The following is a 13,234-nucleotide window of genomic DNA, read 5'->3' on the forward strand; positions in this document are numbered from 1 at the left end:
ACTTAGGTTCCAGAATCAAAACTTTTCTTTTTAGCCATGTTATATTTATCACAGGTGAGTTATTTAGGGTATCCATACTTAAAAAAAGGTAAACAAAGGTCCACAGAGAGACCATTAGCAAAGTTGTGCACACACACTTTGAAGATACCACAAAAGCACTGGTGGATGGCTTAGCAGATATGAGAGTTTGGTACACAAACCTGAAGACCTGATTTTGATACCTTAAACTCACTTTACAGACCTACTTCACTTACACTTGAGAGACTGAATCAGAAAGATTGTCATGAGTTTGAAACCCATGGAATACAATGAGACTTTGCCAAAAAGAAGGACAGAGAAATAATTTATGGTGATACACACCTCTAATCGTAGCACTCCATGGTGGCAGGAAAATTGCAAAAAAATAAATAAGACGTACCTAATGCAAAGTTACCATTGAGTTTCGCTTCTAATTTAGTTTTAAGGAGAAATATACTTTGTTAAAGAATTAAAGTTACTTAAACATAGTTAGTAAATGAGAAATTGTAAATTTTAGTTGAACTCCAAAAGATGTAGTAGTAACATTATTTTCATATATATATATATATATATATATATATATATATATATATATATATATATATATGAAAGAATACACACTTTTTTTGAGACAATGTCTTTCTGTAAACCTGAATGCCCTGAAACTCACTATGTAGATCAGACTGGCTTCAAACTTACAGAGATCTGTCTGCCTCTGCCTACTGAGTGCTGAGATTAAAGTCTTATACCACTATGTTCTACCTGTATATATTTTTTTAAGTTAGGGCTAATAACCTAGTAGGTAAAATTATTCTATTTTATTTTATTTTATTTTATTTTATTTTATTTTATTTTATTTTATTTTATTTTTTTAGAAATTGCCTTAGAGTAGGAAAATCATCCTAGGACAACCATATTGAAGCCTGTTGTGAGGGTAATGAGTAGAATTCTAAAATTTATTGCTTTTCTACAACTGTTTCTCAATGTAACTAAAGTGGATAATTTTGCATTGTTCAGCCTAAAACATAAATTAACTAATGATGAAAGACATATGATTTGAATGAAGTGGTGAGATTCATTTTATAGAAGTTCAAGCCAAAAAATAAAAGAAGTACAAGCTAAACACATTTCCTTACTACTCAATAAAGTCTCAAAACCTTTGCTTTTGTTTTTATATTATGTGTATGGGATATATTTTACCTAATCTTGGTGTACCAGGCAAATACAGTGCCCACAAAGCCCAGAAGGAAGTATACTGGTTTCTTGGGATGTAAAATACGATTTTTTTAAATAATTTCTGGGGAACTTGTAAGATATGGTTGTGAAACTCTCTGTAGGTGTTAAAAGTCAAACCTAGGTGTTGAAGCAAAGCAGATGGTGCTTTTCTATCCCTTCTTAAGCAGTTCCAAATAATTGTCTCCTAGATGATTTTGCCTTGTTAAATATGTAAAGTAGTTTGTGGTGGTCATAAAAAGTAATTTTATTCAGTTCATTAAGATTGTGCAAGCTTATAATGGTTAATGGTTGTTTAGAGAAATGGTTTTGAATTCTACTTCATATTGGCACATTGGTTTTTTTTTCTCAGAAGATTTACCATTAGTTGTGATGTTGTCAGAAAGCTTTAATTGCTATTCCTGCCCCAATGAAGATAGTATGTCAGTGCCAAATATGATGGGGGTTTATGACAAGAAATTTATGTTGGAGACTTTTTGCAGTACAGGTATAAACCGTATTCAGAATATTTATATTGGACTGGTGATGTCCCTTACTGGAGGCATTTGAGGCCAAGGCTGCCAATCTGAATTCAATCCTAACTCTTGCAAGTTATCCACTGGTCTCCACATTCATGCCATGGCGTATGTGCAGTCCCTCCAAAAGCAAATTAAATAAATGTAATTTTTAACATTTTAAGGAAATGTTTATATTGGGCAGGGAATGTATCCCAATTAATGCAGACTTTTCCTAGCCCTCACAAAGTCTTAGGTTCAGTCTCCAGCACTGAGTAAAACCACACGTGATCACAGTCCTAGTTTGTAATCCTTGGGAGATGAAGGCATGAGGATCAAAGAGGTTCAGTATCATCCTCATCTCCATAGTGATTTTAAGTCCAGCCTTCACAACATGAGACCCTGTTTCAACAAGGGAAAGAATACAATTTACGTTTATTGAGAATTAGTTGGAATACATTCCAGTTCTCTGTATAATTCAGAGGTTTCTCTTCCTCTGCCCCATCCAGTGATGCAATTGCTGAAATTCGAGCTATCTGTATTGAAGAAATTGGAGTATGGATGAAAATGTATAGTGATGCCTTCCTAAATGACAGTTACCTGAAATACGTAGGATGGACTCTTCATGACAGGGTAAGTTGGTGTCTTCTAGCTTTGGTGGAAGTGGTATTTGTCTTTATACACTGGAATGCCAGCCATCAAAATTGTAGTAGCTTCATTATTTTTTAAAGAGATGCAATAATATAAAATCTCAGATAATACAAATAAATTGATTACCATTATAAAATTTAAGACTGGTTTATGAGTCTTCCTTGGATGTAATGCTAGCTTGAATTACTACTGAGAGCCTGACAAATCTGTACTTATAAGATAATAATATACATTATCACCAAGAAAGTAACAGTCTCCTAATCAAGGATCAAAGGTGATTACTTGTATATAAAAATTAAATAAGCTTTTTTGTTTGGAATTCTATTGGGTTATATTACCATATGACTTAGATTTTCATTTTTTAATATTAGCTGCAGTTTATTAACTTTGTATCCCACTACCTCATTCCCTCCCAATCCTACCCTCCCTCCCTTATCTTCTTCCTACTCCTTTCCAAGTCCACTGATATGGGAGGACCTTCTTCCCTTTCATCTGACCCTAGCTTATCAGGTATCTTCAGGCCTGGCTGCAAGTCCTCCTCTATGGCCTAGCAGGGCTGCTCCTCCCTCTGGTAGGGGGGAGGGGTTTAAAGAGCCAGCTATTGAGTTCCTGTCAGAAATAGTCCCTTTTCCCCTTACTAGAGAACCCACTTGGATACTGAGCTACATGGGCTACATCCCAGCAGAGGTTCTAGATTATATCCCTACATGGTCCTTGGTTGGAGATACAGTCTCACAAAAGACCCCTGTACCCAGATATATTTGGTCCTTGTGGAGCTCCTGTCCTCTCCAGGTCATACTAACTCCTCCTTCTTTCATATGATTCCCTGTACGCTGCCGAAGGTTTGCTTTAATACACTGCTAGGTAGAGACTTTCAGAGGCCCTCAGTGGTAGGTTCCTGTCGATAAATGGGACCTCATGAAATTGAAAAGCTTCTGTAAAGCAAAGGACACTCTTGTCAAACAAAATGACAGCCTACAGACTGGGAAAGGATCTCCACCTACCCTATATCTTACAGAGGGCTGATATCCAAAATGTATAAAGAACTAAAGAAGTTAAAAAGCAATAAATCCAGCACTCCAATTAAAAAATGGGGTATGGAGCTAAACAGAGAATTCTCTGTAGAGGAATATAGAATGGCAGAGAAACACCTGAAGAGATGCTCAACGTCCTTAGCCGTCAGAGAGATGCAAATCAAAACAACCCTGAGATGTCACCTTACATCCATCAGAATGGCCAAGATCAAAAACTCAAGTGACAACACATGCTGGAGAGGTTGTGGAGAAAGGGGAACCCTCCTCCACTGCTGGTGGGAATGTAAACTTGTACAACCACTCTGGAAATCAAGCTGGTGCTTTCTCAGACAATTAGGAATAGCACTTCCTCAAGATCCAGCTATACCACTCCTAGGCATATATCCAAAAGAGGCTCAAGTACACCATAAGGATATTTGCTCAACCATGTTTGTAGCAGCTTTATTTGTAATAGCCAGAAGCTGGAAACAACCCAGATGTCCCTCAGTTGAGTAATGGATACAGAAATTGTGGTACTTTTACACAATGGATTACTACTCAGCAATTAAAAACAAAGAAATCATGAAATTTGCAGGCAAATGGTGGGATCTAGAAAAAAATCATTCCGAGTGAGGTATCCCAGAAGGAGAAAGACACACACAGTATATAATGCACTTATAGGTGGATTCTAGACCTATAAGATAGAATAAACATACTGAAATCTGTACACATAAAGAAGATAAACAAGAAAGAGGACCCTGGCTAAGATGATCAACCCCCACTTAGAAAGACAAATGGGATGGACATTGGTTGTAGTAGAAAACCATATGACTTTTTATCTATCTATCTATCTATCTATCTATCTGTCTATCTATTTATTTATTTATTTATTTATAGTTACGTTTTGTTAACTCTGTGTCCCAGCTGTATCCCGCTCCCTCATTCCCTCCCCAACCCCACACTCCCTCCCTGGTCTCCTCCCTGCCCCTTTCCAAGTCCACTGATAGGGGAGGACCTCCTCCCCTTTCATCTGACCCTGTTTTATCAGGTATCTTCAGGGCTGGCTGCAAAGTCCTCCTCTGTGGCCTAACTGACTGCTCCTCCCCTGGGGGGGGGGGGGGTCAAACAGCCTGCCCTTGAGAGCCTGTTAGAAATAGCCCGTGTTCCCCTTACTTTGGAAAACTACTTGGTTACTGAGCTACCATGGGCCACATCCAAGCAGAAGTTCTAGGTTATATCCATAGATGGTCCTTGGTTGAGTGTCAGTCTCATAAAAGACCCTGTGCCCAGATATATTTGGTCCTTGTAGAGCTCCTATCCTTTCCATATCATACTAACTTCCCTTCTTTCATATGATTCCCTGCATCTGCCGAGGGTTTGGTTATGAGTCTTAGTGTCTGCTTTGAAACACTGCTAGGTAGAGTCTTTCAGATGCCTTTTGTGGTAGACTCCTGTCATAAGTTCAATGCACATCCCATTTGTCTTTCTAAATGAGGATTAATCACCTTCGCCTGTGTCCACTTTCTTGATTATCTTCTTTAGGTGTGTAGATTTCATTATGTTTATCATATCTTGTAGGTCTATATAAGCGAGTACATATGACTTTTTAAGTCAGAGTTAAAGCAAATTTGTTAGAGACCTTGAGTTAACTAAGCCTGTTTTAGATTGATCCATCTCTAGCTTTTTAGAAAAAAGACTTAGTTTTAAAAGAAATCCTATTAAGAATTGCAAAATAACAAAAAGATAGGTTTGATAAGTTACTGATATTTTTTGTCTAAATAGTGAGATTTTATAACTTTAATTACTAAGTATTCATAAATATAAGTTTATAAGTTTTTTTAAGTTGCTATATTTTTTGAATTGTTTAAGATACAGCCATAGGGCTGTTTTTTAAATATGATTACTTTTGTAGGTGTAAAGAGAAATTTGGTAATAATTGAAGACTTGTTTTCTGTTTTGTGACTTTTGATGTTGACTATAAAGATACTGAGTAAATAATGCTGAGATGTCTCAGCCATTAACGATGCGTGTTGCACCTGCCTGGCAGCCTGTAATCACGTAGAGGTAGGAGAGCCAATTCATGTAAGGTTGTACTCTGGCCTCCACACATGTTCACACACATACAGACATTCAAAATATGTAGTATGTCAGTATTGAAATTTCCCAACATTGTAGCAATTATTGAGAATACTATAAGTTCTGTGGGCCATTTTTGCTGTTAAGAGTCTTGAGTGTATACAGATATACCATCACTGCTTGATTGCTTAACATATAGCCAGCGCTGATGAGACCTGATAGGCTAGAGTTAGATAGAGAGGAAGAGGTCCTCCCCTTTCAGGTGACTAGGGGAGGAGGGAGATGAGAGGGAGAGTGGGTGGGACTGGGAGGAGACAAAGTGAATAAATTTTGATGAATTAAATTTGATAAAGCACATGTACAAAAAAAAAGATTTTTAATCTGTGACTAAAAAATGTTCTTCCCCTTACTTCCACCTCAGTTCCACATTTCAAGGATGTTATAATTTCCTCTCCTCCCCAAATATAAATCTTTGAAAAACATCTTTTGCTTTGTTTCAGATTTTTTTACATGTATTTTCTTCATGTGAATTTAGATCTTTTTATTTAAGCCCACTTAAATAAACATTTTCTTATACTTTGAAAAGAATGTAGGATTACAGTATACCCACATGAATGTATTCACATACTCTAAATAGGTCATTTATCCATCTTTTTAATGAGTTTAAATACTCATTAAATACGTTAATACTTTTGTTCTCTCTCACTTCTTAGTTTTCCCTCCAGTCCCCAAGAATATTTTCTACATTTATGAAACACCTAACAATTTTAGCTGATCTTTAGACATGACCATCAGTTCTGGGAAGATATTAAGTTAATGTTGGTTGCTGTATAACAGTCATTAATTTTTAACTGACTATTTTAGGTAATTTTTATTTTATGTATACAGGTGTTTTGTCTGTGTCTATATATGGGCATCATGTGCAAGCCTGGTGCCCAAGAGTACAGTGTTAGCTCTTCCATGACTGGCATTACTGATGTTTGTGAGCCACCATGTGAGTGCTAGAAAATGAAGCTAGATTTTCTGCAAGAGCAACAAGTGTTCTTATTTTCAAATCCATCTATCGAGTCCTAACAACTATCAATTTTAAAGATCTATTCATTTGTAATAATGTGGCACTGGTGATATGAGTATGTTTAAGTGCTCATGCAGGTGCCTGTGGAGTCCTGAAGAGGGCATCAGATCACCTAGAACTGGGGTTAAACCCTGTTGTGAATCAGACAGTGTGGGTGCTAGGAACCCAACTCAGGTCACTGTAAAAGCAATATGCACTCCAAGAAGCGAGATGGGTGAAAACCAACAAAACCAATATGTACACACAAGTCAAAAGAACTTTTGGGAATGCATTTTTCCTTTCACAGTGGGATCAACCTCAGATCATCAGGCTCGTACAGGAAATGCGTTATCCTGCTGAGTCATCTTGTTGTTTTGCATTCTGAAAAGCTTTGTTTTCTCTTTTGGTTTCTCAAGACAGGGTTGCTCTGTATAACAATCCTTGGTTGCTTAGAAATTGTTCTGTAACCAGGCTGCCCTCGAACTCACAGAGATCCACCTGCCTCTGCCTCCAGTGCTAGGATTAAAGGGGTGTGAAACCAAGCCATCTAAAACTTTTTTTCCAAAAAGAATTCTTCAGAAATGTTAAAGAATCTATTATAAATATTTACAATATTGTACTCTATCATACTTTTTTCTTATTATCATATGTAATCATTAAAAATATTTACAGATTGCCTAATATAAATTAGATACTGCATTAAGTAGAATTCAGATTTCAGTGAGGCTTGGTTGTGTGATACATTAAAAGTTCTTATGTTACCATAAGAAAACTTGCTTCACAGAATAGTAGTGCCTAAAAAAATTAGTACCAAGATGGGAATTTTCATTCTAAAAGGTTATTTTATAGATATCTAAGTTACATTCATAGATAGCTCCTAATTTAATTAGTAGGATGTTCCTGTGGCATACTAGACATGTGATAGATAAAGAACTAAGATAGTGGAAGAGAGTTAGATAATTAAGAGTTGTCACTGAGAATTATCAGTGCATAAGGTAAAAATAAAATTCTTTTCATGTTCTTGCTGTACTTAAATTTTTTTAGCCTGTGAACCTTGAAAAAGGAATCTTGTGGGAATGTTTGTTTGTTCTAGGTCTTAAGGCTGTGTTTGGAAAGAAGTTGATCATGTCACCTTACATCTAAAGTTGTGACTTTACATCTGGAAAACTGTTCTTGTTTTTCTTGCTTTTTTTTTTTCTCACCAATCATTGGTCCCTTTTTATTGTGTGTTTTTAGTACTTTCGTTGGATTTCCACCTATCTTGCTGCTTAGAGTAATGTATTCTATAAGCAACTTGCATTGATTCTCCACTGCCTTCCCTTTATCATTGTTACCTCTTACAATTATTATACACTGTCTCTTGTCTATTTTGTGTTGCTGTGACAGACTAACTGAAACTGGATGTTTATGGTCAGGCAACCTCCTCTGGTCATTTCTAGTGAGGATAGTCTGACCACATCCAGCATCACTCACTATGCAATTGGGTTTGGCTTTCGTTATCATCAGTTCTTTATCTACAACAGATAAACATCTCTGTAAATTTTGTCAGAAAGCTGCATTTGGCTTGAACTGGCCATTTAATGGCATGGGCCTGTCATTTTCTGCTTTTAATATTTAGTGTCACTTAGTGTCTTAGGATTATTATTGCTGTAATGAAACACTGTGACCAAAAGCAAGGTGGGAAGGAAAAGGTTATTTTATTTACTCTTTCTTATTGCAGTTTATCATCAAAGGTAGTCAGGCAGGAACCTAGTGGCAGGAGCTGATACAGAGGCCATTAAGAGGTGCTGCTTACTGGCTTGCTTCCTATGCCTTGCTCAGCCTGCTTTCTTACAGAACCACAGACCAACAGCTCATGGTGACACCACCAATAATGGGCTAGGTCCTCCTACATCAATCACTAACTAAGAAAATGCCCTACAGGCTTGCCTATACCCCAATCTTAATGAAGGCATTTTCTCAATTGAGATTCCCTCCTTTAGGATGACTTCCACTTGTGTCAAATTGACACAAAAACTAGCCAGTACACTTAGCAGTTCTTATATTTGTTACTGACCTCGCTCCTTCAAATATTTGAATGTTTTACAGCTAGCATACATTGCCTTTTACACACAGGTAAATATTAGCAAATACAATGTATATTAGCAAATACACTGCTATTCTGTATCAGTAACTGTCAGCTATTGCCATCCTCAAGTAATCTAGTCCGAATTATGATCTTAAAAGACTTCTTTGGATATTAACACTCTGAGAGATATAGTGTTGGAGAAGATCCTTTCCCAGTGTGTAGGCTGTCGTTTTATTCTGATGACAGTGTCCTTTGCTTTACAGAAGCTTTTCAGTTTCTTGAGGCCCCATTTATTGATGGTTCATTTTAGAGCCTGTGGTGTAGTGTTCTGTTCAGGAAGTTGTCTCCTGTGCCAGTGAGTTCAAGGCTCTTCTCCACTTTTTCTTCTAACAGATTTAATGTGTCTGGTTTTATGTTGAGGTCTTTGATGCCCTTGGATTTTAGCTTTGGGCAGGGTGATAAATGTGGATCTATTTGCATTTTTCTACATGTAGACATCCAGTTAGACCAGCACCATTTGTTGAAGGTGATGCCTTTTTTCCATTGTATGGTTTTGGCTTCTTTGTCCAAAATCAAGTATCTGTAGGTATGTGGGTTTATTTCTGGATCCTCTATTTGACTCCATTGATCCACCAGTCTGTTTCTGTGCCTGTACTGTGCATTTTTATTACTATTGCTCTGTAGTACAGCTTGAGATCAGGGATGGAGAAACCTCCTGATGATCTTTCGTTGTACAGGATTGTTTTAGCAATTCTGGGTTTTTTGCTTTCCCATATGAAGTTGAGAATTGTTCTTTCAAGGTCTGTAAAGAATTGTGTTGGTATTTTGGTGGGAATTACATGGAATCTGTAGATTGCTTTTTGCAGGATGGCCATTTTCACTGTTAATCCTACCAATCCATGAGCATGGGAGATCTTTCCATCTTCTGATATCTTCTTCAGTTTCTTTCTTCAGAGACTTGAAGTTTTTTTCAAACAGGTCTTTCACTTGCTTGGTTAGGAAAGAAAACAAAAACAAAAAAACAAGGTACTTTATGTTATTTGTGCTATTTTGAAAGGTGTAGTTTTCCTAATTTCTTTCTCAGCCCTTTTGTCTTTCATATACAGGAGGACTACTGATTTTTTGTTGTTATTGTTAATTTTGTATCCAGCCACGCTGCTGAAGGTGTTTATCAGCTGAAGGAGTTCTCTGGTTGAATCTTTGGGGTCACTCGTGTATACTATCATATGATCTGCAAATACTGATACTTTGACTTCTTCCTTTCTGATTTGTATCCCCTTGATCTCCTTTAGTTATTGTATTGCTCTAGCTAGGACTTTAAGTACTATGTTGAAGAGATACAGAGAGAATGGGTAGTCTTGCCTTGTCCCTGATTTCAGCTGGATTTATTTAAGTTTCTCTCTGTTTAAGTTTGGCTATAGGTTTGCTGTTTATTGCTTTCACTATGTTTAAGTATGTGCCTTGTATCCCTGATCTCTCCAAGACTTTAAACATGAATGGTTGGTAGATTTTTGTCAAATGCTTTTTCGGCGTCTAAGGAGATGATCATGCGGTTTTTCTCCTTCAGTTTGTTAATGTGGTGGATTACATTGATGGATTTCTGTATATTCAACCACCCTTGCATGTCTGGAATGAAGCCTACTTGGTCATGGTGGATGATATCTTTTATGTATTCTTGGACTTGGTTTGCGAGTATTTTATAGAGTATTTTTGCCTCAATGTTCATAAGAGAGATAGGTCTGAAGTTCTCTTTTTTTTGTTGGGTCTTTGTGTGGTTTAGGTACAAGGTGACTGTAGTATCAATATAATGAGTTTGATAATGTTCCTTCTGTTTCTATTTTGTGGGATAGTTTGAAAAGAATTGGAGTTATCTCTTCTTTGGAGGTCTGATAGAGTTACGTGCTGAAACCATTTGGCCATGGGCTTTTTTTGGAAGGGAGACTTTTGATAACTCCTTCTATTTCCTTGGGATATAGGACTATTTGATCTACCACAGAGGGCCTCTGAAGGACTCTACCCAGCAGGGTATCAAAGCAGATGCTGAGACTCATAGCCTCGCTTTGAACAGAGTGCAGGGAATCTTATAAAAGAAGGGGGAGATAAAAAGACCTGGAGGGGACAGGAGCTCCACAAGGAGAGCAACAAAACCAAAAAATATGGGCACAGGGGTCTTTTCTGAGACTGCTACTCCAACCAAGGACCATGCATGGAGATAACCTAGAACCCCTGCTCAGATATAGCCCATGGCAGCTTACCATCCAAGTGGGTTCCCTAGCAAGGGAAACAGGGGCTGTCTCTGATATGAACTCAGTGGCTGGCTCTTTGATCACCTCCCCCTGAATGGGGTGCAGCCTTACCAGGCCACAGAGGAAGACTATGAAAGACAGTCCTGATGAAACCTGATAGGCTAGGGTTAGATGGAAGGGGGAGGAGGACTGCCCCTATCAGTGAACTGAGGGAGCTGCATGGGAGGAGAAGAGGGAGGGAATATAGGATTGGGAGGGGCTGAGGGAGAGAGCTACAGCTGGGATACAAAGTGAATAAATTGTAATAAACAAAAAGACTTCTTTGGCATCTTCTCTGTTTGGTCATGTTCCTAATAAGCCAATCCTGATTCTGAGTTATATGTCACTTAACAGAGTCATGTTCTCAGACATGCATAATTTGACCATTTCATCAATGTATGAATATGTACAGTGTATTTATGTAGGGCCTAAATAGTCACTTTATGATTAATCACTTGGCATCCTGTTTTACTGCAAGATTTTAGGTGTATGTTCTAAAATAATAGATACACTACAGTAGATACAAAAGGAAGTAATATAGTCATTTTTGAATATTTTATATTATACTAAATTCCAGTATTTTGTCACACTTTCATGACCACAAACACATCAATGACATATTGTACTGATATTTTAATGTCTAAAATGCCCCTAGTCAATAAGAATGTTTTTGCTCCATAATAATCTTATACATGTTATATAGGTATTCCTTCCTTGACCAAAACATCATTTTATAGCATGTGATGTTATTGGGATTTGTAGTCAGCTATAGCCAGTAATAAAGTGAGGAAAGTATAATAAATAAAGGAAAAAAACAAACATGCGATTTCAGCATTGTTTTATTTTGTTGTTTTCCCCATGTTGAGGGTACTTCTTGCCTTAGCATATGATTTCAGAAGGAACTTTAGGAAATAAATTGCACCTTATGTATTATTACTCAGAAGAAATAAGATTAGACTGTTTAAAGATTTATTTTATTTACATGTATGTCTGTGTTTGTATGAATATTTGTCATGTGTGTGCATGTCTGCAGAGGCTAGAAGACAGCATTGGAACCCCCATAGCTGAAGTTACAGGCAGTTCTGAGAAGCCTGACATGGATGCTGGGAACTAAACCCAGGTCTTCTGGAAGAGCAGCTGATGTTATTAACCTCTAAGCCTTATCTCCAGTTCTAAGTTAAACTGTTTTATCCTCAAGTCTTTGGGATTTATTCTGGTTGGTTCTTGTCTATGGACAGTTCCCCCAAAGAAGGTACAAATAAGACCTAAGACACAGCCATCATAGAGAGAGGCTAAAGAACTGACCAAGTAAATGAGTTTTGGGTAGTACATCGGTATCCTCTGTCGTGGATGCTTTAGATTCCTCCTTAGCCCTTAGAAAGAAAACATCATTTTGTTCAGTTCTAGAAATTACTTGAAAAAGGTAAAGTAATTATACCGATCTCTTTACAGATTAATTCAGTGACATTTTATTCATTCATACGTTTAATGACTATGGAAGATAGTGGCGTTACAAAAACCTACAATGTAAAAGATCACACCATTTTACAGAATATTTTGTTTAAACTTTATCATTTTACAGAATATTTTGTTTAAACTTTATCATTATACTCCTGGATTTAATCCTTAAGAGCAATCTAATAAATACCAGAATGTCTTGTATATGTGCCATTTAATGTACAGATTACAAGATAATGAGTTAAAAACTAAAACCAAATTTTGGTTTATTCTAGAATAGCTTGACATTGTCAAAATACATTACCTTTAAATCATGGAAACCTCAATCGTTTTTGAATTCTTTGATAGTGTCACATTTTTAGATGATGTTGACTGAACTTTGCTCTCCAGCATCCTCTATTCAAATTTAATTGATTCTGTTGAGCATAGTCTGCTGGGATGGAGATTTAGCTCAATAGCAGATTGCAATATTCTGCTAATGAATAGATAGCATTTCTAAGAGTCTTCTCTTTCTGTAAGAATTTGTCTCTTTTTTAAGTAGTTGGCTACTCCTGTCTTCCTAAATGTTCTCCTTTCTCTTAGTAATGTAGAAAAGCATTTAATGAATGTTGATTGGATAAATAAATGATGATTCTATAACAGAAAATTGGTTTATCGGATCATTCTATAATTATAAGCAGAACAAATAAACATACCATTTTCTGACTATAACCATAGAATATAAATTTAATGTGCCATAAAGGCATATGGACAGTTTTTCATGATCAGACATAGTTTCTAAATATTTGATAAAAGTTTAAGTTTTTTTAAAGTAACTAAGACAAAGTTGTCCATTGGGTGTGTGTGTGTGTGTGTGTGTGTGTGTGTGTGTGTGTGTGTGTGTG

The 13,234-nt window shown here is 36.7% G+C and overlaps 1 protein-coding gene across 2 annotated transcripts in view; it reads left to right on the forward strand.

The window, feature by feature from the left end:
- Stag1 (STAG1 cohesin complex component) overlaps window positions 1-13,234 on the forward strand; it is a 288,255-nt gene that overhangs the window by 172,008 nt on the left and 103,013 nt on the right. For both annotated transcript variants that reach the window (XM_055629669.1, XM_055629670.1), the window contains exon 10: window positions 2,255-2,378. In XM_055629669.1, coding sequence (XP_055485644.1) covers window positions 2,255-2,378 — 124 coding nt within the window. The remainder of the gene's footprint in view (window positions 1-2,254; window positions 2,379-13,234) is intronic.

This window comes from Psammomys obesus, unplaced genomic scaffold (assembly GCF_907164565.1).
Source record: "Psammomys obesus unplaced genomic scaffold, mPsaObe1.curated_primary_1811, whole genome shotgun sequence".
In the NCBI taxonomy this organism is placed as follows: Eukaryota; Metazoa; Chordata; class Mammalia; order Rodentia; family Muridae; genus Psammomys; species Psammomys obesus.